The sequence below is a fragment of the Molothrus ater genome, chromosome 13 (assembly GCF_012460135.2).
Source record: "Molothrus ater isolate BHLD 08-10-18 breed brown headed cowbird chromosome 13, BPBGC_Mater_1.1, whole genome shotgun sequence".
Lineage (NCBI taxonomy): Eukaryota > Metazoa > Chordata > Aves > Passeriformes > Icteridae > Molothrus > Molothrus ater.
Window position 1 is genome coordinate 14,604,049 of NC_050490.2, and position 23,806 is coordinate 14,627,854.

The 23,806-nt window shown below is 47.8% G+C and overlaps 1 protein-coding gene across 1 annotated transcript in view; it reads left to right on the forward strand.

The window, feature by feature from the left end:
• Nucleotides 1-21,992, forward strand: part of CHD2 (chromodomain helicase DNA binding protein 2) — a 71,537-nt gene extending 49,545 nt beyond the window's left edge. Inside the window, exons 22-43 of the mRNA XM_036389532.1 lie at nt 171-333; nt 706-858; nt 1,335-1,406; nt 2,477-2,626; nt 3,220-3,368; nt 3,874-3,970; nt 4,701-4,793; nt 5,268-5,441; nt 6,369-6,544; nt 8,007-8,048; nt 9,008-9,147; nt 9,863-10,001; nt 10,140-10,290; nt 11,575-11,697; nt 12,019-12,147; nt 12,894-13,034; nt 14,169-14,303; nt 15,171-15,349; nt 15,901-16,000; nt 16,466-16,682; nt 17,496-17,745; nt 18,501-21,992. Coding sequence (XP_036245425.1) covers nt 171-333; nt 706-858; nt 1,335-1,406; nt 2,477-2,626; nt 3,220-3,368; nt 3,874-3,970; nt 4,701-4,793; nt 5,268-5,441; nt 6,369-6,544; nt 8,007-8,048; nt 9,008-9,147; nt 9,863-10,001; nt 10,140-10,290; nt 11,575-11,697; nt 12,019-12,147; nt 12,894-13,034; nt 14,169-14,303; nt 15,171-15,349; nt 15,901-16,000; nt 16,466-16,682; nt 17,496-17,745; nt 18,501-18,834 — 3,307 coding nt within the window. The 3' untranslated portion in view covers nt 18,835-21,992. The remainder of the gene's footprint in view (nt 1-170; nt 334-705; nt 859-1,334; nt 1,407-2,476; nt 2,627-3,219; nt 3,369-3,873; nt 3,971-4,700; nt 4,794-5,267; nt 5,442-6,368; nt 6,545-8,006; nt 8,049-9,007; nt 9,148-9,862; nt 10,002-10,139; nt 10,291-11,574; nt 11,698-12,018; nt 12,148-12,893; nt 13,035-14,168; nt 14,304-15,170; nt 15,350-15,900; nt 16,001-16,465; nt 16,683-17,495; nt 17,746-18,500) is intronic.
• The last annotated feature ends 1,814 nt before the right edge of the window (nt 21,993-23,806 follow it).

Genomic DNA, 23,806 nt, shown 5'->3' on the forward strand with positions numbered 1-23,806 from the left:
GGTCAGGTCAGGGTTTTTAGAGAGGAAAGAGCATCCTGTAAGAGAAGTGAGAAGAAATGGAGGCAGGGAAGTAGACTGATGCCTGAATGAGCTGTTCCTGAAGGTTTTGTTCCTCCAAGGCTCTGCTCTGCACTGAGTAATGATCCTGACATTCATTTTCCTGCCTGCAGGTGGATTTTGACAAGAAACTACAAAGCTCTTTCAAAGGGAACAAGGGGAAGCACATCTGGTTTCCTGAATATTGTGATGGAATTGAAAAAGTGCTGTAACCATTGCTACCTTATCAAACCTCCTGAGGAAAATGAGAGAGAGAATGGCCTTGAGACCCTGCAGGTGAGTGGTGTCCTTGGTCACCACCTTTTCTCCCTAAATTTCATTCTTTTGTCCTCCCAACAAAATAATATCTGGTGAAGCTTTATCTTCTGTGACTTCTTCTTCAAAAATAGTTCTCATAGCTAAGCCATTTGAACCCCCAGCCCTCCACTTCTACCGGAGGCAACATTTTATGGCCTTCTAGAGCAGGAGCTGTGGGCAGTGTAGGATCTGACTTGTGTGATTCATTGTGAGTGTGGGCTCTGCTGTGTAAATCCAGATGATTAGATTAGAGATGTACAAGAGATGAATGACCCCAAAAGGAGCAGGTCTGTGCAGGTCTCTGTGTGATGTACATAAGAGTAAGATTGGAAATGATGGTTATTTCCTCAGTCTTTGATCAGGAGCAGTGGAAAGCTGATTCTCTTGGACAAGCTGCTGACCAGGCTGCGGGAGAGAGGCAACAGAGTGCTGATCTTCTCCCAGATGGTGAGGATGCTGGACATCTTGGCAGAGTACCTGACTATCAAACACTACCCTTTTCAGGTGAGAAACATCAGCATGGAAAACAGTGGGATACCCTTGAAAGTGTGGGCAAAAGTGGAGGGAGCTTGAGCAGTGGGAGTCACTGAGTTCCCCAGAGGCTGGTGGCTGGGATTACAAGTGGCACTTACTGGAAGGAACTGGGATGTCCCTTCCTTTCAGTGTGGCCCCATCTCTGCAAAACTCCTCTGACAGGCCCTGTTTTGGCTGTGTCATGTGCTAAACCCCGAGGACAGTGAGCACAGAGAGCCTGGCTGGCAGCCTGTAACGGGAGCCGCGGTGTCACCCGCCCTGTGCCTGCTCCCCGAGCATCCCCCAGCCCTTGTGACACAGCACAGTTATTTTTAATTGGTGGCTATTTTTAACAATTAAACACTGCAGGCAGCACAGGGGGCTGCAGGGCTGGCAGCACTCGGGTGCAGCAGTGCCTCAGGGCTCCTTTACCTTCTTTCTTTGATCACTTTTGTTGATTTTTGCAGCGCTTGGACGGCTCGATCAAGGGGGAGATCCGAAAGCAGGCGCTGGATCACTTCAACGCCGACGGCTCCGAGGTACCACAGGCTGGGCAGAGGGTTTGTGGCTGAGCCACAGCTTGTCACTGACACCAGGGGGTTAGTTCAGAACAGTTCTTTTCACAGGAGCCCGGGTACTTTTAAAGACATGGATATGGCAGGTTTTGCAGCCAGCCATATTGCTTGAAATCTCTCACATCCAAGAAGCAGGGCGGCAAGTCACGTTTCCAGAAAGTTCTGAAGAGGCTGGGAAGAGCCAAAATTTAGTAATTCTCTCCCTGTTGGTCTGGAGAATGAGATAGTTGCTGAGTGATTCCAGTCTGAAGCTGGTTTTGAATATGAAATGACAGAGGCAAAAGAAGGATTTTAGGTGTTGGCAGGCACTGGAGTCCAGTGCTGGAGGTGAAAGTCTCCAGTGTAATAGGAGAGGGCATCTGAAACCTCTCATCTGGGCTTGCTGACTCACAGTGACTGGTGCAAGACACTTGTGTCAGTCAGCCCAGCTGTGAGAAATACCTTTCCTCACTCCAGGAGCCTGGGCTGGAGCGGAATTCTTGGCTCACACAGGGATTGTGAGAGATCATGGTTGTGGGAAAGTTAACAAAAGGAAGTGTGAGGGGGAAAGAGAAAGAAAGCCCATAGAACCTGCCCTTTTCCCTGTCTTGAGGACATCTATGGGGGCTCAGGCATCTTGGCTCTAAGATGGCACAGTCTGTTCATTGCTGATCTCACTCCTAACAGGATTCAGGCAGCAAAAATCAAGTTTGCCTGCTGCCTTTGGAGGAGCCTGGTGAGCAATGGGGTCTGACCTTCAGAAGTGACAACAAGGCACCCCTGCCTTGAGCTGCTTGTGTTGCTCTCCCATATTGATTCATCCCTTCAACTGGGCTAGCACTGCCTCACCCTGGGTCTGGGCCTAAAGACTGGTGCTGCTCAGCCTGCATGAACAGGAAAGGGAAGGAAATATGGGAAGGGAATCCTTTTTCTGCTTTAAGAAGCATGAGTGCAACAGAGCCTTCCCTTTTACAGCTTTTGAGTCACCACTGCTATTTTATGCCCACAGTTACAAGCTGGTTAACTCACGGATGTTTTTATTTTTTCCTTCCCAGGACTTCTGTTTCTTGTTGTCAACAAGAGCTGGAGGGTTGGGAATTAATTTGGCCTCTGCTGATACTGTTGTTATCTTTGACTCGGACTGGAACCCCCAAAATGATCTTCAGGCTCAGGCCCGAGCCCATCGGATTGGACAAAAGAAGCAGGTCAGGAGAGCTGCCTGGGTTATTTCACTGTGGCCTCAGTGTGTGCACCTAAACATCCTCTCACCTCACCAAAGCTTCTGAAAACATGGGCTTTTTGTCCCAGTCCTTGCTCCAGAGAGTGCTGCCCAAGGGAATCTCATTTAAAAAGTAGGAGACAAAAAGCAGCCCAGATTTGCCAGGTGCCAAGTCTTTCTCTTGGTTTTGGGCATACCCAGAACCCAGCCCATGGCATTGCACTTCTCAGCCTAGTCCTAGTAGACTCTGTTCTTTCTTGCCCTGAAAAACTTAAAAAGTAGAACATCCACCTTTTCCAGGGGTTATTAGATATGTGAAAAGCTAGTTTGGTGCTAGTTTGAATTTAGAGCGATTGTTTCAGAAGATTTTTGCTCTGTGCTTAGGCACACCACAGGATCTGTGTTAATTATCCTTATTTTAACTGGATACAGAGAGAATGTGTTTGCTTTTTCTTGTGAAAAAGCACATCTGTACATGAAGAGACAATGTCAGCAGCCCAGTGAAAACAGCTGAGGGATGCATTGCTGTATCAGCAGAGCCTGTGCAGGAAATAGCTGTGGTCTCTTTTTGCCTCTCAGGTGAACATTTACCGCCTGGTCACCAAGGGGACAGTGGAGGAGGAGATCATTGAGAGAGCCAAGAAGAAAATGGTGCTGGATCATTTGGTTATCCAGCGTATGGACACCACTGGCAGGACTGTTCTGGACAACAACTCTGGGAGATCCAAGTACGTGGCTGTGTCAGGAGGCAGAAATGTCTGGAACACGTGGCATAACCAGCCTCCCCTGCTGGCATTTCCCAGTATTTATTTGATAGGGTACAGGGCAGAAGGCTAATGAATCATGGCAGCTTCCACTGATTTGGCTTCTGCAGCCATTTATTTGGATACATAGGATAAAGATGAACAGAAATTTAAAATTAGTTTTAGGGCACGACTTGTTTTTGCTTCTTTCTCTCACCCAGAGATCATCCTGGTTTGAGGGAACCTGGCTGTGGAGCAGCTGCATTTTGGCAGTGACCTCAGATTCTCTTCATTTCCCCCAGCAGATGGAGGTGGTTCCCATTGCAGTCTTTGTGCTGGAGCAGGAAAGAGAATAATAACAAAGCTTTTTATGGTGCTGGGTAGAAAACTTACTCCTTGCTTCAATTGGGAAAAACTTTGGTATGGTTTTGTGCTGTAGCAGTTCTGACTGAACAGCTCAAAACATCTTTTCCTTCTTCTCCTCTTGCAGCTCAAATCCTTTCAACAAAGAGGAGCTGACAGCTATTTTGAAGTTTGGAGCTGAAGATCTTTTCAAGGAACTGGAAGGGGAAGAGTCAGAGCCTCAGGTAGTTTGAAATTGAAATCACATAGCAGTTTGTAGTGCTCTCCAGGTCTGCAAGAAGGACTCTGTGTGGTTGCTCCTGCTTTGTTCTTGACTTGTGCACGGGAGCAAGTTGGTGAATAGGACATGTGGGAGTCTGGAGAAGCTGGAAGCAGAGTCTGGGATTGTGGGATCAGGGATGAGGAGAGCCTTGTTGTTGGGGATTAAATGGTAATGGTCACCCAGGGAGTCCCTTGCCTTCTGGGGATCATTAGCTAGTGACAGCACAGCCTGCTGAAGGCTCCTCTCCCTGCCTCTTCTGAGCACTTGCTCAGCACCTTTTTTGGTGGTTCTGAGCGAGGCAGGAGTCAGCACAGTGCAGTGAACAGGTCGCTCTCTCCTGCCTGAGTGCAGCATTGCTTGACAGTTTAGCATGGAGTGTTTTGACCAGTTCTCTAAATGGCCCAAGCAGCAGAGCTTCTCCCCAGGGAGACAGTCTACAGTTCATACATCTCACTGCCTGGAAATTTTCCCCACAAATTTTCCAGCCTTGATAGTCCTTTCCTTCTGTTGTCACCTTATTTGTACTTCACTGTCCCACTTGAGACAGTTCATCCCTGCCCTCTGGGATGACACCCTGCAGATATTTGCACTTTATTTAGCTCATATCAGCACACCAGCCTGTTCTCAAAGCCTCTTACATCCTGCTGTGCCTGGCACCCTCTGCTTTATCCCTCCTTCTCCCTGACTGGCAGGAGATGGACATTGACGAGATTCTGCGTCTGGCTGAAACGCGGGAGAATGAGGTGTCCACCAGTGCCACCGACGAGCTGCTCTCACAGTTCAAGGTATGGACACCCCCAGGCTCTGTGCTGGGATGTGGGAATGTGGCTCCCCACACCCTGAGGTCAGGAACAGGCAGGAACACCTCGCAGAGATCTCAGAATCACAGAATGGTTTGGGTTGGAAGGGAACTTAGAGATCATCCAGTTCCAACCCCCCCTGAGGTAGGTATTAATTTAATTTCAGGAAAGTGGTTTTGAAGGCTGTGAATAAAATGCAGAATTTACCAAATTTGGAAACAAACCCAATAATTTACAAATACTCAGCAGTACTCCTTAAACTGCATGTACTTCCTCAAAAGCTGTTAGTCCAAAGAAGGGCAAGGAGCCAGGAATGTAGTGGCATAGGGATCAATTATGGAGTAGTTATGGATGTGTTGGCAGAATTCCTGTGGAGAAGGAGTTGAGGCTTAGCAGACAGCTCTGGGGTGTTCCTGCCAGGAGAGGGAATTGCTAAAACTTCTCCTTTGCTTTTAAAAGGTCGCCAACTTTGCAACCATGGAGGAGGAAGAGACAGAGCTGGATGAGCGGTCCCAGAAGGACTGGGATGATATCATTCCAGAAGAGCAGAGGAAAAAGGTGGAGGAGGAAGAAAGGCAGAAAGAATTGGAGGAAATCTACATGCTGCCTCGAATCCGGAGCTCAACGAAAAAGGTACAGCCCATCTTGAGGGGATGAGAGGCTGGAGGAGAGAGCTGCCAAAGAGATGCTCAGGGGAAGCCTCCCTGCCATCTGAGCATCTTTCCCTCCTCTAAAGTTGGTTGGAATAAAGCACAGAGGTAGCACAGTGATCTCTTGTTGGCACTGTGCATTGCACCAATGGTTTGGGATGCAGCCTGAGGGCCCAGACTGGACTTGGTGTAACTTATCTCACCTTAGCAGACAAAATCAAAATAATCTGTAGTGACCACAGAGCAAAGTACCCAATTGTATTGGATTTTGCTGCAGATTTTGCCATTTTCTGGCTCTTTTCCTTGGGCTCTCTAGCTTCCTGAGTGGCTCTTGCCTAAGTCTGGATCCTGAGGACCAAAAGAGATGTGTCTTCCCAAGTTCTTCTTTATGTAATGGGATCTACCCCAGTCCAAAAAAAAGCTGACTGTGCAAGGATGCTCTGCTGGGACATGGGACTTTAAGGGGTTAGAACTGTTCTATGGCGTGAGCTGGGGAAAAACATTGATGTTAAAAACACAGAGAAGGATAATTCATGTTGGATGAATCCAGATTAATTTCTGAGGTGTCCTGGTTTTCAAAATAGTCTGAGGGACTGTGGCACAAACCCATGGAAATCAATATTTTCACATCTCTTAGTAGATCAAAATGCAAAAAAAAAAAAAAAAGTAGATCAAATTGTGAAACTGGTGGCTGTAAAAGGAGGATGACCACCACAGCCTGAGCCAGCTGGGAACTGCAAGGGTGTGCAGCCTCTCTGGACTGGCCACATGGGCTCCTGCATCTTCAGGAACGGATGCTCAGGTGGTTTACAGTCCATTAAATAGTGCCAGTGCACTGAGGACAGAAAAGGTTGTCAGCAGATTAAATGAGCAGTTGTTAAGTGTCCTGCTGTTTCTCTGGTACCTGCAGGCTCAGACAAATGACAGTGAATCAGATGCAGAGACCAAGAGAAGGCTTCAGAGATCGTCTGGGTCAGAAAGCGAGACTGACGACACCGACGACGAGAAGAGACCCAAGCGCCGGGGACGCCCTCGGAGCGTCAGAAAAGACACTGTGGAAGGATTTACTGATGCTGAAATCAGGAGGTCAGTGCTGGGCACAGGGGACAGTTCAGAAGACAAATATAGAAATCCCATGCAGGTGGGGAAAATCCCAGATTAATCCAGGATGTGTTCACCTGTAAGCACGTCAGTGGTTAGGCAGAGCTGGTTCACTGGCACAGCTTCTGCACCTTTATATAGCTCAGCTTGATCCCAGTTGATCACCTTAACATTCAGGTCAGTGTAGAATGGACTGGATTGTCTTTAGTCAGGCTACAGTGAAGCTGGTGCCTTCCTAAAATTAATCCACGCTGTAACTGCCCTTAGTGGGCCAAGTGGATGGAGCTAATGCTGTATAACATGTGAGGTCTTAGGTGCCATGAGCTGCAGAGCTGGAGAAGCCAAGGGCTCTGGCCTTCCTGACATTTTTCTGGCAGTCATCCTGCTGATTTAAGCTCTCAGTGAAAGGCAGGCTCTGGCAAAATGACCTCATGAGAAGCACTGGTCCTGTTAATCTGAATGTGTCAGTCTCTGATGTCAGCTGGAGACTGCATTTCAGAGCATTGTTTTCTTCTCCTATCTTCTAATTCTTGAGTCTTTCCCAGAGATCTTTGTCTTACAGCTCTACCCAGATGTTCAGCCAAAGATGGAAGAGAGGGAGTTATGAGTTTTCCTTAACTCTCTATCTCTGAGCTGGTGTATTTTAAAGCAGGAGATAACAGAGTTTTTGGGCTCTGATAGCTGCCCCATAACCATCTTGAAACCATGGAGCAGGAGGACATGTTATAATATGCAATATAACAGCCATTTAGGTTATTGTGATGTAGCAGAAAGGGGCTGAAAGAATACAAAATGAAAATAAGAAGGCAGAAAATTAATTAATTTTAAAAATAACCTGTAGTTGTTGCCATTGTGTCTACTCCCAGCTCAAGGCAATGTTTGATTGCAGCAACTCTTGCTCTAAAGATGTGTTAGCCACAGCAGGGATTTTCACAATAAAAATAAGACATGAAAATAAATAGCAAACCTCATCTGCAAACCTCTATGATGGATTGAACCACATTTGGCTCTTCTGTGATGATCTTCTGTGATGGGTTGCTACATTTACAGCCCAAGCTTTAAAATTACTAATGACATTGATTTAATGCCTCTTTTCTTCCTGGAAAAATGAAGTTAATAATTACCAACATGGTGTGAGCCAATGCTTTCTTCTATTTTGTTTTTTGCCCTATAGTAACCACTCTCTTTTTTTTTTTTACCCCTCATCTGTCAAACACTCAACATTCATGACAATGTTGTGTTCTTCTTCAGCCAAGGTCACAAAACTCTTTGTGGGGGCCAATGGATGAGGCTTCCCAGTGCTGAGGGATGCTGAGCTGATCAGTGGGGAATGCAAGGGTGATAATGTGACAGGCTGTAATTAATATATTCAAGCATATTTCTGATGTTGGACCTACTTTTTATGGCAGCTAGTTTAGTTTTTTTAATTTTTTTTTTCCCTCCTTAGGTTTATCAAGGCTTACAAGAAGTTTGGATTGCCTCTTGAAAGGTGAGTCCCAGCCTGGCCCTGCTCCAGAGGGGAGCCATGGAGGCACATTGTACTCCTGAGCACTCCAGGCACACATTGCTCTGGGTGTTTGACACAACCTGCACTGACAGCACAAGCCTTGCTGTCCTGCCACAGACCCCAAGCTCTGCTGCGCACTCCCTGGTGCCTCTGTTGATGGGCACTGATGAATGCTGGCTGAAAACCAGCTGGAGCAGTGGTGGTGCCAGGCTGTGACACAGCAGGGTCCTGCTGGCACAGTCCTGCCCTTGGGGCATTCCCACTCTGCCCAGAGAGGAGAGGGAGCAGCTGTCAGAACAACAAATGCTACCCAAAACACTTGCCAAGCTTCTCTATGCACGTTAGCCTCAGGACTGGATTTGGAGCATCTTTCCATGCTCTGTCCCTCCTGAAGGGAAACAAAGAGAGGCATCATCCTTAAACATGGATCTGCAGGGCCCTGGCTCTGGAAAGGTCTCAGGGCTGAGGCAGAGTTCCCTGAATGTATTATAGGAGAACTTCAGTGCCTTTTTAGCTGGTTCTGCTCTCCTGGTATGAAATGCAAGGCTTGCATGTGAGTCTTGATGTTACTGACTTCAGGGCAGGCAAAAGGGACAGCAGATGGCAGCTTTGGACCATCAAATGGAGTTAATGTGGAACTGGAAAAGCCTGAGGGAGTACTGGACAGTCACAGAGGGTCCCTGTTGTCCCCAGGAGAGACAGTTCTCACCTTTGCTTTGGTACTAAAAAATCCAGAGGATTGGATCAGTTTTTCTCCATCTGCACTGCAGCTGTTAGACAAAAAAAAAAAAGACAAAACCTGGGTTGTTTCCTGCACGAACTCAACTTGTGCATGTTTTATACATTCACATGTGTACAGCACTGAGCTGTGAAACAATGGAATAGGAAATGATTGAGAGAAGAGCTGCTGTATCACACACAAAACTGTCCCTGTTCCCCAGGCTGGAGTGCATTGCCCGGGATGCTGAGCTGGTGGACAAGTCTGTGGCTGACCTGAAGCGTTTAGGGGAGCTCATCCACAACAGCTGTGTGTCAGCAATGCAGGAATATGAGGAGCAGCTGAAGGAAAATCCAGCAGAAGGTAGGCAAGGGGGTTGTTAGGGTGCTGCTGTTAGGGTGGTTTTGGGAGTGTTCCATGGAGCTTGTGAGGAAACCATTCCAGTGCTGGACAGGGAGGCCACATTGTGAAGCAATGAACAAGAACACACTTAAACCACCCCATCTCTGCTAGGCAGCTCTCACCCTCAGAGAGGAGCCCCTGAGCTTTCTGTTCAGCCTGGAAGTGCCTCTTGGGTCTGTCAGCTTCTGCTGGACATGAGTTTTTGTGAGGAGAGGCTGCAGTGACCAGTTCATTGAATGCTGGGCCACAAAGCAAAGCAGATCTTATTTTAACTGGAAATCAAACTGGTGCTGTGTACTCCACAGTAAAGCTGGGTCCACAGCAATTCCCAGAGCTGGAATCACCACCCACTCTCTGTCTGGCTGCTCTTTGCTGTTTGTTTGGACATACAGAGTCAGGGATAGATTTCCTGCTGGGTCTCTGCCTGTTGCAGCTGACCAAGACTGCAGAATCAACAGCTACAGTGTACTTAGAAGTATTTTTAAGAAAATGGTACTGGGAGGTGTTTAAATTGCAGATCTAAGCGAGTTAGTGGAAGAAAACTTATATTTTGGGCCTTATATTTAAATAAGAGGTTGCAGGCAAGGTCTTGATCACTGTCTGTGAAGCCATTTTACAGAGACACTTCCTTCTGCAAGAGTTCCCTTAATTAATGCTGTGTTTTATTGCTGAGCAGGGAAAGGACCTGGAAAGAGACGAGGTCCTACCATCAAGATTTCTGGTGTCCAAGTCAATGTGAAATCCATCATCCAGCACGAAGAGGAGTTTGAAATGCTGCACAAGTCCATTCCCTCGGACCCAGAGGAAAGGAAGAAGTGAGTTTGGCTAAGTAGGCAATGCAGAAAGAGGCTCAGGGAATTTGGATTTTGTAGTGGGAAGAGAATAGCCTGGATGTGTGGATTTGCTTTGTCCTCCACAGCATTAAAAGCAGCTCATGTTTGAAATGTCTTTAGGTACCGCCTGACGTGCCGTGTCAAAGCTGCTCATTTTGATGTAGACTGGGGAGTGGAGGAGGATTCTCGCTTGTTAGTGGGAATTTACGAGCATGGGTATGGAAACTGGGAGCTGATTAAAACAGACCCGGAGCTGAAGTTGTCTGATAAGGTAGGTGGCTTTGCTTGCTGCTTCCATTGGGTCCATTGCAGTGCTCGTAGCAAACACGCCTCGTGTATTCCAGAAACAGATGTTTGTGTTTGTAACTACTCCAAAAACCATGATCAATGATAATGAGGAGAGCAGTGGCCTTCATGGAATGTTTCATGCTGGATGGAAAGCAGAGTTGTGTCGTTTGGTGGGCAGTACCAGGTGAACCACACTGAACTGATGCAGGCAGAAAGTGGCGGTGCTGACATGTGTGGTTCCATGCACAGGGTGGAAGAGGCTGTGTGACTTGATGTTTCCTTGAGCATCTCACAAGAAGCTGAGTGTGAATTTCTGAGTGGAAATAATTTTTCACAGATTTGACACTGCTTATGTGAAGGCTGGTCCGTGTTAGCTTCGAGGGTATGGTTACACGACTGGGAATGGCAGCACAGCCAGCTGGAAAGCCTCCATCTAGTTCCTCTGTTCCTCAGTCATCCCCACAAGAACAGTTTACAGGCACCATGTTGAAATGATCTGGGTTAAAAATAATCCACCATCCGTTGTGTCAGTGTGGTGGAAAGAGTGTGGAAACTGCAGCACAGCGCTGAGGAGCACTGGGAGTCTCCACATCAGCTTTGCTGCCAGCCTGCAGCATTCCCCTGACATCCCTGCTGGTGCTTTTAGCAATGATCAGGCTCTGCCTGAGAGCCCTCCATGTGTGGAGCTCAGGAAGGCATTTTGCAATGGAAACAGCTGCCTGAAACACGCCACCCATTTTCCAGTGAAGTATGAAGCAAACCTAGCTGGCAAGCTGAGCTATTTCCTCCACAAAGTGTCACCTTTCAGCCTTGTTTTCCACTAAAAATTGTGCATCTGTGCCCCTGCTGTAGCAATGTCTCAGGTTACCAGAGTGACTGGGCTGCTGTGACCAAGCTGCCACAAACAAATCTGAGGTGTCAAGGCGAGTGGACTCAGTTTTGCAACTCAAAGTCCCAAATATAGCTTGTAAAGGGTTTTTTTCCTTCAAGAGAACTTAGCAAGCTTGCAAGGCTGAGCAAGCCTTGGGATCCTTTAACTTGTGCAGGATTCCAAGGGGAGGGATGCTTGCTTGCTAGGAGCTTTGCCTTTGGCCAAACAGGGACAGGGGAAAGGAAGGCTTGAGCCTTCTTGTTCCCCCAGAAGGTGCAGCATCTTCTGCCCTTTGCTGGGCCTGGAAGGGCTGCTGCTAATGTGTAAATCTTTTGTCAAGCTTTGTGCCTACAGGTATATATATATATTTTTTTTTCTTTTTCTGCTTTATCAAAGATCCTACCAGTTGAGACAGATAAGAAACCTCAGGGAAAACAGCTCCAGACCCGAGTTGATTATCTACTGAAACTGCTGAAAAAAGATCTGGACAAGAAAGAAAACATGAAAGATGGGGAAGAGGTGAGATGGCTGCTTGATTATGAGGGTTTCAGGGGGAGTGGTTGGCTGATGGCAGGAGACACCCTATGTTCCCAGGTCAGCAGATATCATTTCTATGAAGGAATATGGACTTATTGTCTGATTACATTGTGATAATTCTCATTTACATGATAATTAATAAGGGGCAGGTTATTACTGCTCTTACTGAAGGATTTGGGCTCATCAGGCTTCCTGCCAGCCTGCAGGACCTGCAGCTGTTTGCACAATGTTCAGGAGATGGGAATGGTCCTCAGGAAGTAGCTGTAGCTATTTGCTTTCCCTGACTTGTTCTGTTTTTACCAGGGCAAGCTAAAGAAGAGGAAACCACGAGTGAAGAAAGAGAACAAGGCTCCCAAAGTCAAAGATGAGCATGGGAATGAGCTCTCCTCTCCTCGGCACTCAGACAACCAGTCAGAAGAGGGTGAAGTCAAGGTGGGTCAGCCTTGGTGAGAAGGGGCTTTTCCAGGTTTCCTTGGGCTCTGCTGTTACTGCCCCACCTCACCTTGGGAAATATTCCCAGCAAAGCCCCCAGAGTCAGAGGCACTAAGATTGAGTTCCCACAGGATTGGCAAACTCACAAAACCACCCATACAGCTATTGGTGTGAAAGAAGGACCTATCCCACCTATTCTTTTAGCTCAGTGCTTTAAGGGATTTGGGGCATCCCAGAATGGCCACAAACATCCACACATTGACTCAGGGGAAAGGTTGTCTCAGGACAAAGCCTGTTGCCCTTATAAAGGAGAGAAAGAAGAATTGTTTCCCTCTCCTTTTGGGCACGTCAGCCCGTGGTGAAGCTGGAGTTTACCAAGGTCATGCTGTTGCTTAGAAAATGTTCAGACTTTGAGTGGTTTGGCTTGCAGTCTGAGGCTTTTTGTTCGTGTGCCGATCAGTATCTACCTCAGGGGCTGATCGTTCTGGAGTGCAGCTGGCACAGGAGAGCAGGGCTGCTCTGCAGCTTGCCAGCTTGTCACAGAGTGGGGCTGCTCTGGTTTTCATACCCTTTTGTCACCTTTGGGGGGATGGCAGCTGCTTGAGCAGGGCTCGATGTCTGCTTAAAGAGGTGTGAGGGTAAATCTGGGTGGACCTCAAAAGTTGCCTGTGTTTTAAGGATGTTTTATGGAAGAAAATGTACATGAGGTGAGGGACTCCAACTTTGTGCTCTGACTGATATTCTAGGAGGATGGCTTGGACAAGAGCCCAGTGAAAAAGAAACAGAAGAAGAAAGAGAACAAAGAGAACAAGGAAAAACAGACATCGTCTAAGAAAGAAAAGGAAAGCGATAAAGAGAAAAAGAAGACAAAAGACAAGAAAGAGAAGGTATGTGGTGCTTACAGGAGCAGCATGATAGGGAAGACCCTGAGCAGGACAAACTGTGAGACTTTGGATTAATTAAAGGCCCTGTGTGAAGAGACATCAGTGTAGCACCATGGGGTGAGGGGGTATCCCTTTTTCAGCCCTTCTGAATGGCCATAAAAAGTAGAAAAGGCAATACGTCCTAAAGCTTCATGGAATGTGACCAAAACAGAAGAGATTTTTGTCAGGCTGCCTTTAAAGTACAGCTGTCCCTGTGACATGGGTATGGCCACAGAGCTGATGCTAAGGAAAGAGCCTGGAGCACTCAGATCAAAGTTCTGTCCAGCTGTGATTTATCACAGGGTTGGCAGGTCCTTGTCTGTATTCCCCTTTAATTTAAACTCACCCAAATGACCCAAGTGTCCACACCATCAAGACTGTAAGTTGTCATTGTCACTGTTCAGGAATCAACAGAATGAGTATTTCAACATCACTGGTATGCTGGAGACTCAAATGTCTCTTGAATTTTGGGTACAACTGCCCTGAGGCTTGGTGCAAATTGGAAGGGGGATAAAAGCTTCCATAATAATGACCTGAAGTACCTGTCCAAGGAACAGGTATGTACTACATGCCCAGTGTGTTTTGACACTGAGGTCATAAGTGCAAACTAAGAAGTTTTGTTGCCTATGTAGGGGAAAGTTTGCTTTCCAGAGATTCTTGGTGTGGCTTTGACTGCAAGTAAGTAATATAGTTAAAAATGTACATGATCAGGCCATGATTTGAGAACTAGTGATATCACATAAAATTGCAGATGCTTGTAGATATGAGACTACCCTGAGCTCTGTCCTTTGCAGGGGAGAGATACTCTTTATTTTAACCTCTCTTCCAAGTCTTCAACATTGGTTTCTCCCCATGAGTGTGAATATCGTATTCATGTCCAAACTCTTGGCTCTGACTTCTCCCTGCTCCCTCATGGATGACATAAAGCTAAACAGAGCCATTGCAGCTCAACAGTTGGAGATTTTGGGAGGAAAGTTGTAGGAACAGTGCCCAGGTTTAGCAAGTGCCAGTAACAACAGTGTGGAGGTTGTTAGCTGGGTCACTGGGGATCCTCCATCCTGGCTCATCGCGTGATGTGTGTAATTTGTCCTTGTAAAGCCTAAAGGTGGCGAGGCCAAATCTGGAAGTAAAGGGAAGAGATCACAGGGTCCTGTCCACATCACTGCAGGGAGTGAGCCAATCCCCATTGGAGAAGATGAGGATGATGATCTGGACCAAGAAACATTCAGCATAGTGAGTATTTTCCTTGGGAAATGGGAGGGCAGTGCTGAGAGCCCAGCGAAGTTACAGAACACCCTGTAGCCTTACATTCCCTCTCTTGTAGAAGCCAAGGAGCCACTGAAGCTCTTTCAGGCAAGGAAATGCAGGGGAGTTTTGAGGGTGACCTTGTTGGAGGCGCAGAGCTGTGTAAATGCTCTCCCAGCAAACATGCCCACAAGGCTCATTGTAAAAATTGCCTTTTAGTCAAAGTTGTCATGGCAGATTCTCCTTGGCCGAAATATCACTTCTTAAAAGCAGTTCTCTCAATGCAATTTGAGAGAATTCTGTATTTGCTGCAGGTCCTGTGGGGTTTTTTGTCTTTAACTTTGCTTCTGTGATGCACAAAAGATCCAGGCAAGCAGTCAAAAACCCTGTCTGATTCCTTATCTCTGCATGGTGTTGATGTGCCCAGGCCGAAAAACACGGTGCTTTCGTTTCGTGTCTGCTAGTTTTGGTAAAAGCAAGCATTAAAGTGACCAAAGATGGGATTGGACAGGATTGAATTCAGCAGTCTTTCAGCTGGAGTGGCTGGTTCAGTGTGTGGAGGCTTGGATACACTTCCCTGCCTGCCACGGGATCTGTGCAGGCGCAGACCATGTGTGGTTACTGCTTGCAAAGCAAATTGTTCCCTCCTAAAAGGCAGGGGCAGTGGAGGTGGGGAAAATCTTGTCTTTTACTGATGATTGTCTGCAGCTTGTCTAACAATTTGCTATTTTATAGCTGATTTCTCCTTGCCTAATGGCCAGACAAAGCTAAACGAGCTTCTTTTCGATTAACGGGGCAATGATGTAGAGCCCTCCACCAAATTAATCACTTTCTCCTCTCTGTTGTTCTTTCAAGTGCAAGGAAAGGATGAGACCAGTCAAAAAAGCACTGAAGCAACTTGATAAGCCTGATAAGGGACTGACAGTCCAAGAACAGCTGGAGCACACACGCAACTGCCTCCTGAAAATCGGTGATCGCATCTCTGAGTGCCTTAAAGCCTACACTGACCAGGACCACATCAAGCTGTGGAGAAGGTGAGGGATCATTTTGTTTTCCTTAGCTGGTCTAGGATATTTTGAAATGGTAGTCAGAGGCTGCTGGTTTTTTTTGTGGATGGATGTGCCATTGGCCTCTTACTTAACCTGCGAAATCTTGTGTTTTCTGGTCCACTCAGAATCACAGAATCATGGAATGGATTGTGTTGGGAGGGACCTTAAAAATCACCCAGTTCAAACCCCCTGCCATGGGCGGGGACACAGGTCACTAGACCAGGTTGCTCAGAGCTCCATTCAGCCTGAACCTTGAACACTTCCAGGGATGGTCTTCCATCACCAGTCCCAGGCAAATGTTTTCTCTTCAAGTTGTCCTGGTTTCATTAAAATTGATTTCAAAGCTAAATCACACAAACCACTCCAAACCTCTTTATTTTACTTTGAAGAATGTGGTTCCAGCCCTCCTGATCATCCTGTTCTGAGCTGAGACTGTTTTCCAGAAAGGGTAGAAGGAATTTGATGTTGGTTTGGAAGTCATTGGCAGTTAAACTGCTGCTTGTAGCACTTAACAGAAAACGTTCATGTCCTTCTAGGAACCTATGGATATTTGTGTCAAAATTCACAGAATTTGATGCCAGAAAACTACACAAACTCTACAAGATGGCTCATAAGAAAAGATCACAGGAAGAGGAGGTGAGACCTGAAGTGCTTTCCCTTTGATTTCTGTCCTTAAAAGTTGCTGCACTGGAAGTACCAATTCTTTCTGCCTCTTACTGTGGGTGTTCTTTGTTGTTGGCACTGTGATTTGCTCAACATCTAAACAGTCTGATTGCATTTGCCTTCTTTTTCATGTGGCATTTCTGGTCACTTTGTCCCGGTGTCCTGACCAAGCAAAAGCATTGTTTGGTGTGGCATGTGATGTTCAGTTGCCCTGTGGAGTGAAAAGCCTGGGCGTGCTGCCCTGCAGAGATCAGGTGTAGAAGCAGAGCTGCCAAACTGTGCCTGTCCTCTACCACGTTTGTGCCGTTCTTGAGCACAGAGTTGGCTCAACTCAAAGAGGCAGGAGAATCCAGAGCCTGGCAGACAAGGCCATTGCTCACAGTCCTGCTCTTCTGGTGAGAGAGCAGCTGAGCTGTATCCCTCTGTTCCACCTTGCAGGAGCAGAAGAAGAAGGAGGACATGTCCAGCATGAAGAAGCCGTTCCGCCCAGAGCCTTCCGGCTCCAGCCGTGATTCCGTGATGTCCCAGTCCCACGTGCCTCACAATCCTCACTCCCAGAAGATCCACATGCCCCCTTCCCACACCCAGCAGCAGATGCACGGCCACCCCCGGGACAACTATGGCCACCCAAACAAGAGACATTTCAGCAACACAGGTGAGCACTGGGAGGCCTGGAGAAACCTTCCCTTCTGACCTAATGCTCCTGGACACACATCCTTCTGGGTGTGGCTGCTGAGGCAGAGTGGAAATCTTCCAGGGTAGAAATCCATTTTGATTTAGGTAGAATGTACATCTTTAAGTATGTAGCTTGCTGTGTAGTCTGACTGCAAAAGCCTGGGCTCAGAGAAACTGCTTCAGTGAAGGACAGAGATAAGGGTGGGGGGAGACAGAAGGTGATAGAGAGAGACAGAGACTGCTGTGAGAGCAGCTCAACCTGATCTAGGAATTCTTTCTGATAAAGAAGAGCTAGCGGCAAATGTCACAAAAAATTCGTAAAAATGAATATGTATGAACCTATTGTGAGATTGTATGCATATGTATTTGAGAGGGGTATAAAAAGAGACCTGAAGTTCCCAGAGGTACACATGTCATTTTAGGGGAATGATTCCCACATGTGCCCAGGACTGTAATAAACGTACCGGCTTTACAACTTTCACAAAAGTTGTGGAGTTTTTTTTATCTCCGCAAAACACTGCTCAGGTTTAAAGGGGATGGGAGAGAACACGCACTGCCACTGTACTTACTGCTGGGCTAGAAAACGTGGTGATGTGGTGAGGAAAAGAATGTGAGTGAGATTTGTGAGGATGATAAAGAAATAGCGATAAAGAAATTCAAAGAATAAAATGGACCCACGTTGTTTAGGGAGGAGAAAGTTAAAGGAGTGTCAATAGCTATTATTTCTTGGAGAATTCAGGGCAGTAAAACCAAATCATGACAGAGACTCAGAGGTGCTCTTTGCTCGCGGCAGACCGAGGAGACTGGCAGAGGGATCGAAAGTTCAACTACGGCGGCAACAGCAACCAGATGTGGGGCGGGGAGCGGCACCACCAGTACGAGCCGCACTGGTACAAGGACCACCACTACGGGGAGCGGCGGTCGCGCGGGGACCCCCACCGCAGCTCCGGCAACTACCGACCAAACAACCTGTCCCGCAAGAGGCCGTACGAGCAGTACAACAGCGACCGCGACCACCGCGGCCACCGCGACTACTACGACAGGTGAGCGATGGCCTGACTGGGTCTGGACGCGCAGGGGTCTGCTAAGGAAGGCAGAGCCTCCCCTGAAATGGAAAATGTAAACACCCTCCCTCCGAACTGGTGTAATTTTGAGATGAAGGCAAAGATACGGGAGCAGGAATAACAGTTTTTTGTTAGGGGAGAAAATGAAAAAAGTAAAATAAACAATGTAGTAATACAAAGCAACACTGACAGGGTCAGAATATGACCCGACACCCTCTGGGTCAGGGTGTTGGCAGCAGTCCTGTGAAATGGTGGCTACAGCCCTTCTGCAGTGCCAGGTGTGGTTCTGTTGGAGCAGTGATGCTGTAGAAGGGTGTAGTCTTCTCTGAAGGAGGGTAGTAGTACCTCCAGTGGTAGTATAGATGAGCCTGGTCTTCCTCTGGGAATCCAGTGGGAAATGGCTGCTCCCTCTGGGAATCCAGAGGGAAAAAGGCTGCCTGTGGTGTTCCAAATCTCTGATTATATCCAGGTAGGAATGCATGGCTCCTCCCCCTGGCCAGAGCTTCTCCCAATGGGATGATGTAATTTTATCAGTCATACAGTGACACTCATTGGCCATTAACAGAAGGTATTTCCCAGAGGGAGGATTGGTTGTGGAAGAGATAAAGAAAAACTAAGAAGGTAACTAAGACCACAGATAGGAATAGAATGCACACACCCATTTCCAGCCTAAGACATTGCCCTCACCTCAATGGGCTTGGGGTGCTGATCTCTGTCCATTTTTCTCTGCACAGGCACCACCACGATTCCAAACGCCGGCGGTCCGAGGACTTCAGGCCTCAGAACTACCACCAGCAGGATTTCAGGCGGATGTCTGACCACAGGCCTCCCATGGGCTACCACGGCCAAGGACCCTCGGACCACTACCGGTCCTTCCACACAGACAAACTGGGCGATTACAAACAGCCCCTCCCTCCATCTCACCCTCCGGTGTCGGACCCTCGCTCGCCCCCCTCTCAGAAATCCCCCCACGATTCCAAATCACCTCTCGATCACAGGTCACCTCTGGATAGGTCATTGGAACAGAAAAACAATCCAGATTATAACTGGAACATTCGGAAAGCGTAAAGCGACGGAGAGGGCGAAGGGCACGCCCGAGATACTGAGATGGGTGCGACGGTGGCTGCTTTCTCCAAGCCAGCAACCAGAAACTCTGAACATGCTGCTATCATCTGGCTGGGTCAAGGAGGAATTTGGGGGAGTGGGTGAAGGAAGATTTTCCCTAGTTCTTGATTCTGGTTTAGATTCCCATTTCCTTTCCCTTTTTTTACCATTGAACTGTTCTGTCATGGAACCAGCCTTGCTGCCTCGTTTGTTGTTTTGTTTTTTGTTTTCCTCAGTCCAATGGACCCAAGGGAGTTTTTCCCCAGCCAGTGTTTCCTCAGAAGGAGAAGGCAGATTGATGCTGCTTAGGATGGTGCAGAAGGCTGTGTGCCTGCTCTGACTTGATGTTATGTGACAGATGCTGCTTTAGGGTCGGGATAAACTGGTTGGGCTGGGATTTGTGTGTCACCAGCATGGGGCAAAGGGAGGATATGTTCAAGGAGGGACAGGATAGTCCCTCAGCAGCCAAACTTGGTTGAAAGAGGGACTTGATGTCCCTGCAGAATGACTCCAAAGGAGCTGGAGCCATGCTGGTGACAATTCATCACTTTCCTGGCCGTGTTATCATTTTCATGTCTTTATCCATTTCAAGAAACTGGCTCTGCTTTGATTGCTGTTGTGTCCCCTGCAACAGAAGAGGTGGGGGGATCTTCCTCCCATCTCCAGAGCTGGAACTGGCAAATCTGACTCTGGGAGTAAGTAGGAGCTGGGAAAAAAAGGCCAACAAAAGGCTTAGTTCACTTCTAACCATCAGGAAAGAAATTGAGGTGAGAACAGTATTTCCCAGTGGACGGGGCTCAGGAGTTCATAAGAAAACTCTCTCTTCTGTCATGGGCAGCTTGAGTGGTCCAGGAACTAACAGATGCTGGCTGGGAGGTGCAAGATCAAAAGATGGCTCTGGGGATACTGGAACTCCTAATCTTCCTGCCACTAAAGTCTCTGGTCTTTGGGCAAATCATTTCTCTCTGTGCTTCACAAAGCAGTGATCACAAACCTTTACTGTAAGTGAAAGGTAAGGGATGGTAGAGCAAAGTGAAATAGGAATATAGTGGAGTGATCACTGTTCAGGGCATGGTCACCTTCCTGCCACCTTTCCAGCAGTCAGCAGTGACTCTGAATTGCTAAAAGTACCTGCAATTACAGACCTTTTGTTTGTCTAAATTGGAAATGAACCTGAGGACTTAGCACCTCAGTGAGCAGGGACAGAATGAGGAATTCAGGACTGATCTGTAAAGATCCTTGGAGCAAATGTCTTAGAGCCTAGCATGGCAGAGGAAAAAGAGGAATATGCAGCCCAGCTCAGTGAACTTCAGGGCAAACACTCCAAGTATTCAAACCACAGTATTTGATGCAAACCAGCATCCAGCATGGACACTGGTGTGTTGAGGGGTTGGTTGTGCACATCCTGCTGGCCAGAAGCACCTTGGGTGATTATTTTTCAGGTTGGAGTTCCCTGGAGACCACAAAGGCTTCCTTGAGCATGGTGTCTGGGGCTGCATCACCACCCAGAGCTCAGTATTAAAGACCAGGCTGTTCCAGACTCCTGTTTGGCAGGGCACAGAAGCTGGGCCTCCTATTAAGATGCCAGTATTTGACTCTAATAAGCTGTGATGTCCCTTCCCCAAAGGACTGAGGGCAGATGGGTGTTCAGGGCTGGCTTCCTGACTCCAGGCAGTGCCTTGGAAGGTGCATGCAAAATGACACTAAAACTCCTCCATGCAGTGTGTGTCCCTGGAAATCTGCTGCCATCACTCCTCCCCATCTCGCTGCTCCAAGGGGACACACTGGAAGTGTCTTGTTCCCCTTTTGTTTTTATGTTGCAAGATTTCCACCGAATTCAGGGCAGTTTTGTTTCCTTAGGGGCACTTGCTGCCCTGATAAAGTGTTACACTTGTGTTTACCTGTGCAGGGTGAGGTGAAGGCGAGTCTTCCACAGTCCCCCTCGGAGGGGTGGGAGGTGTGGAGAGAGCACCTTTCCGTGGTGTTTCCCACTAAGCTGTGATTGCAGGCTGTGGTATTCAACAAAGAGGTCCTTTCTTTTCAGAGGTATTAGCTTTTAATGTGAAAATGGAGGCAGCCTCAGAGGGGCAAAAAGAATTGCTGTTCTTGTCACGGTGCTGTCACGGTGGGAAGTCTGTGCCATACTCGTGTAGCAAAGGCAATACTGGCAACCAATGTGAGGGCTGGTGCAGGAGAGTCCCAGCAAGAGGCATTTTCTGTGTCGAGATACGGGGGTTTCTGCTCATCCCAGGCATGAGGTTGGTTGGGATTTCCTTCTTGTGCAACAGCAAAAGCTTTACCCATATCCACTGGAGAGCTGTCCCCACTGTCACTTTAGCCTGATGTTGAAGTCACATCATGTCCACTCATGATGGGTGAATGTTTGCTGGCTTTGGCTTTAGTGAAGCTGGAGAAGGAGATTTGGGAGAAAGTCTTCCCTGAGCACACACACACACACACACTTATGCATTTAATGTCCCCTCAGCATAGGGACCATTACCAAACACAGTCACGGGGACAGGAGTGGGATCAGAGGGGACACATCCACAGCCATAAACTTCTCTGTGGTGTTTGTGACAGCATTGGTACAGCTCTTCCTTCCTAACCACCTGTGGGATTCCCTCCGGCCTCTTTGCAGAAAATAGCAGTAACTTGCTGGGGTTCAATTAAAAAAAAAAAAAAAAAAAAAAGAGTTTTTCAACCTGACCTCTTTGGAAATGGTGTAAAGTTATGAGTTCACATGGTGGAAATCCTGCAGACCAAAACTTGCTGTGGGGACAGGCGACGTGGTCCCAGCCAAAATGGACACGGAACCGAGTGCTGAAGTCCTTGTGTGAATGGTTTGTGATCCACACAAAAATATTTTTCTGCTTTCACCCATTTCTTCCCCACCTCTGCCTCCCCTCTGGGGAGAGAAGGACTCTTACTGTAAAAATACGGACTTTTAAACCTGTTGACTAAAACCAGTAATTAATATTAATTTATATTTGTGAAAGAAATGCCACTGTCCTAGTGATTTCTGATGTAAATATGTTGTTTATATAGTATGTATGAAATTTTCCTACATTGTAAAACTGCTGTACTTTTGATTCTTGTATATTAAAAAGTGTTACTGAGATTTTAGAAGGGCCCCAGTGTGATGTCTCTGGGGGGTCCTGTGGCAGGTCTGGGGGCTGGTTTAGGATCACAGGGCCCTTTCCTGCCAGCCACAGCCAAGCCACCATGGATATTTTCACTGTGCAGGAATAAGCATGTTCTGCTTGGCTGTTTTTCCATAGTTTCACAGTCTGTGGTGATAGAGACTTGGAAGCTTCTTCAGATGGGAATTTCCACCTGATCAGAAGGAGCTGTACATTCTCTAACCCAGACCCACCAGGATTTCACTGGGATGATACTGATGATTATGTGTTTATCCCACCTCCACATTTTATGGATCTCTGAGGATGTGTACATTTTCTTTTTTACATTTTCTGGGGAGAATTCCCCTTTCTCTGGGAGAAGTGTTGCTCCTGCTGCCATCAGTGAGTTCCCCTGTCTGTTCCCAGCCCCTCCTGGGCAGGATGTGCCTCTCCCCAGGTGGGATGTGATGGCATCCAGTGCCTGCTTTGGTTTGGTCTTTACCCTCCACTGCTCACACTGAGGCCCACACAGAGCAGGGACTGGAGCCATTTCTCCCAAGTTATAAAAGCTCATTGTAAAAAGCACTTTTCACACCTGTGGCCACTGGGTCCAGCCCTTCCCAGTCTCTCTGCTGCTGAGCCAAGTTTCAGCCAAGAGTGAAATTTCACAGCTGAGTTATATGCTCCTGAAAAATGGATTTCCTAATGGAAAGAGTGACTGGCTGTTGGCCATGGGGCTCAGCTGCAGGGAGGCACAGGGGCTCAGGGAGCTGGGCTGCCTGTTACGTGCCTGGGGGAATCTACCTGAGGCTTTTAAACTTTTAAACATTTAAACTTTTTAAAAGTTTAAATGTTTTTATTTTGATTTAAGCAGGCAGGTAAGGACGTGAGCACCCTGATGCCAGGTGTCTCTCCCAGCCCTGCCTTGCACCCACCCCAGTGAGGGGACAGGGCTGTGCTTTACAGAGGGGCAGACCCTCTAGAGGGAGCCGGTTCCTAGCAAAAAGCTCATTTCTGGTGAGCAACATCACTCTGCAGTTGTGGCTGCTCCTGCACAGCTGGTCCTGCCTCACCCCAAGCACTCAGAGCCCAAGACAGTGGCCAAAGGCCAGGGGATGGGCAGGCACAGCCAAAGTGGGGCTGGAAACCCACCCCAGGCCTCAGGTGGTGGCACTTGAGCTGCTGCCCTTCACAGAGGATGGGATGGGACCCTGAGTCCCTCAGGGGCTGCCCCCTCAGCAGCCCTGAACATGGTCTGGAGAGCAATCTGAACCTCTCCCAGGTGCCACAAGGCCACCACTGCCACCACCAATGTCCCTGCACATCCCCACTTACCTCCTGGGGATGATTTACTGCCTTGTGTGGTTAATGGGGACAGGGCATCCGTGTGCATCAGGGGTCACCATTCCCTCACATCAGCACTTTGTGCCACTGGAACCTGCAGGGGCTGCCAGCTCACTGTCCCAGGCTGGACAGCAGGGCACCATTGGTGACCTCCTGGCAGAACAGACAGTGAGGGAGACCCCTGGCCCCTGCACTCTGGGCACTTTGTAGATGAATATTCAGATTTAGTCATTTCTCCCATGCAAGGGGTGGCAGAGGCAGTGGATTTGGATCTTTCCAAACACTGCCAGTTCTCTGGGCTTTGACCAGGGGAAGGCCAGATGTCAATCACATCTCTGGTGCTGGGCATCACTGCATGGTTTCACCCAAATAATGTGTGTTTTGAGCTGCTGTGGGTGTCCCACCTGCCCTCAAGCATCTCCCTGTCCCCAGCTGCTGGGACATTGAGTCCCTTCTCTTCAAAACCGGAAAAT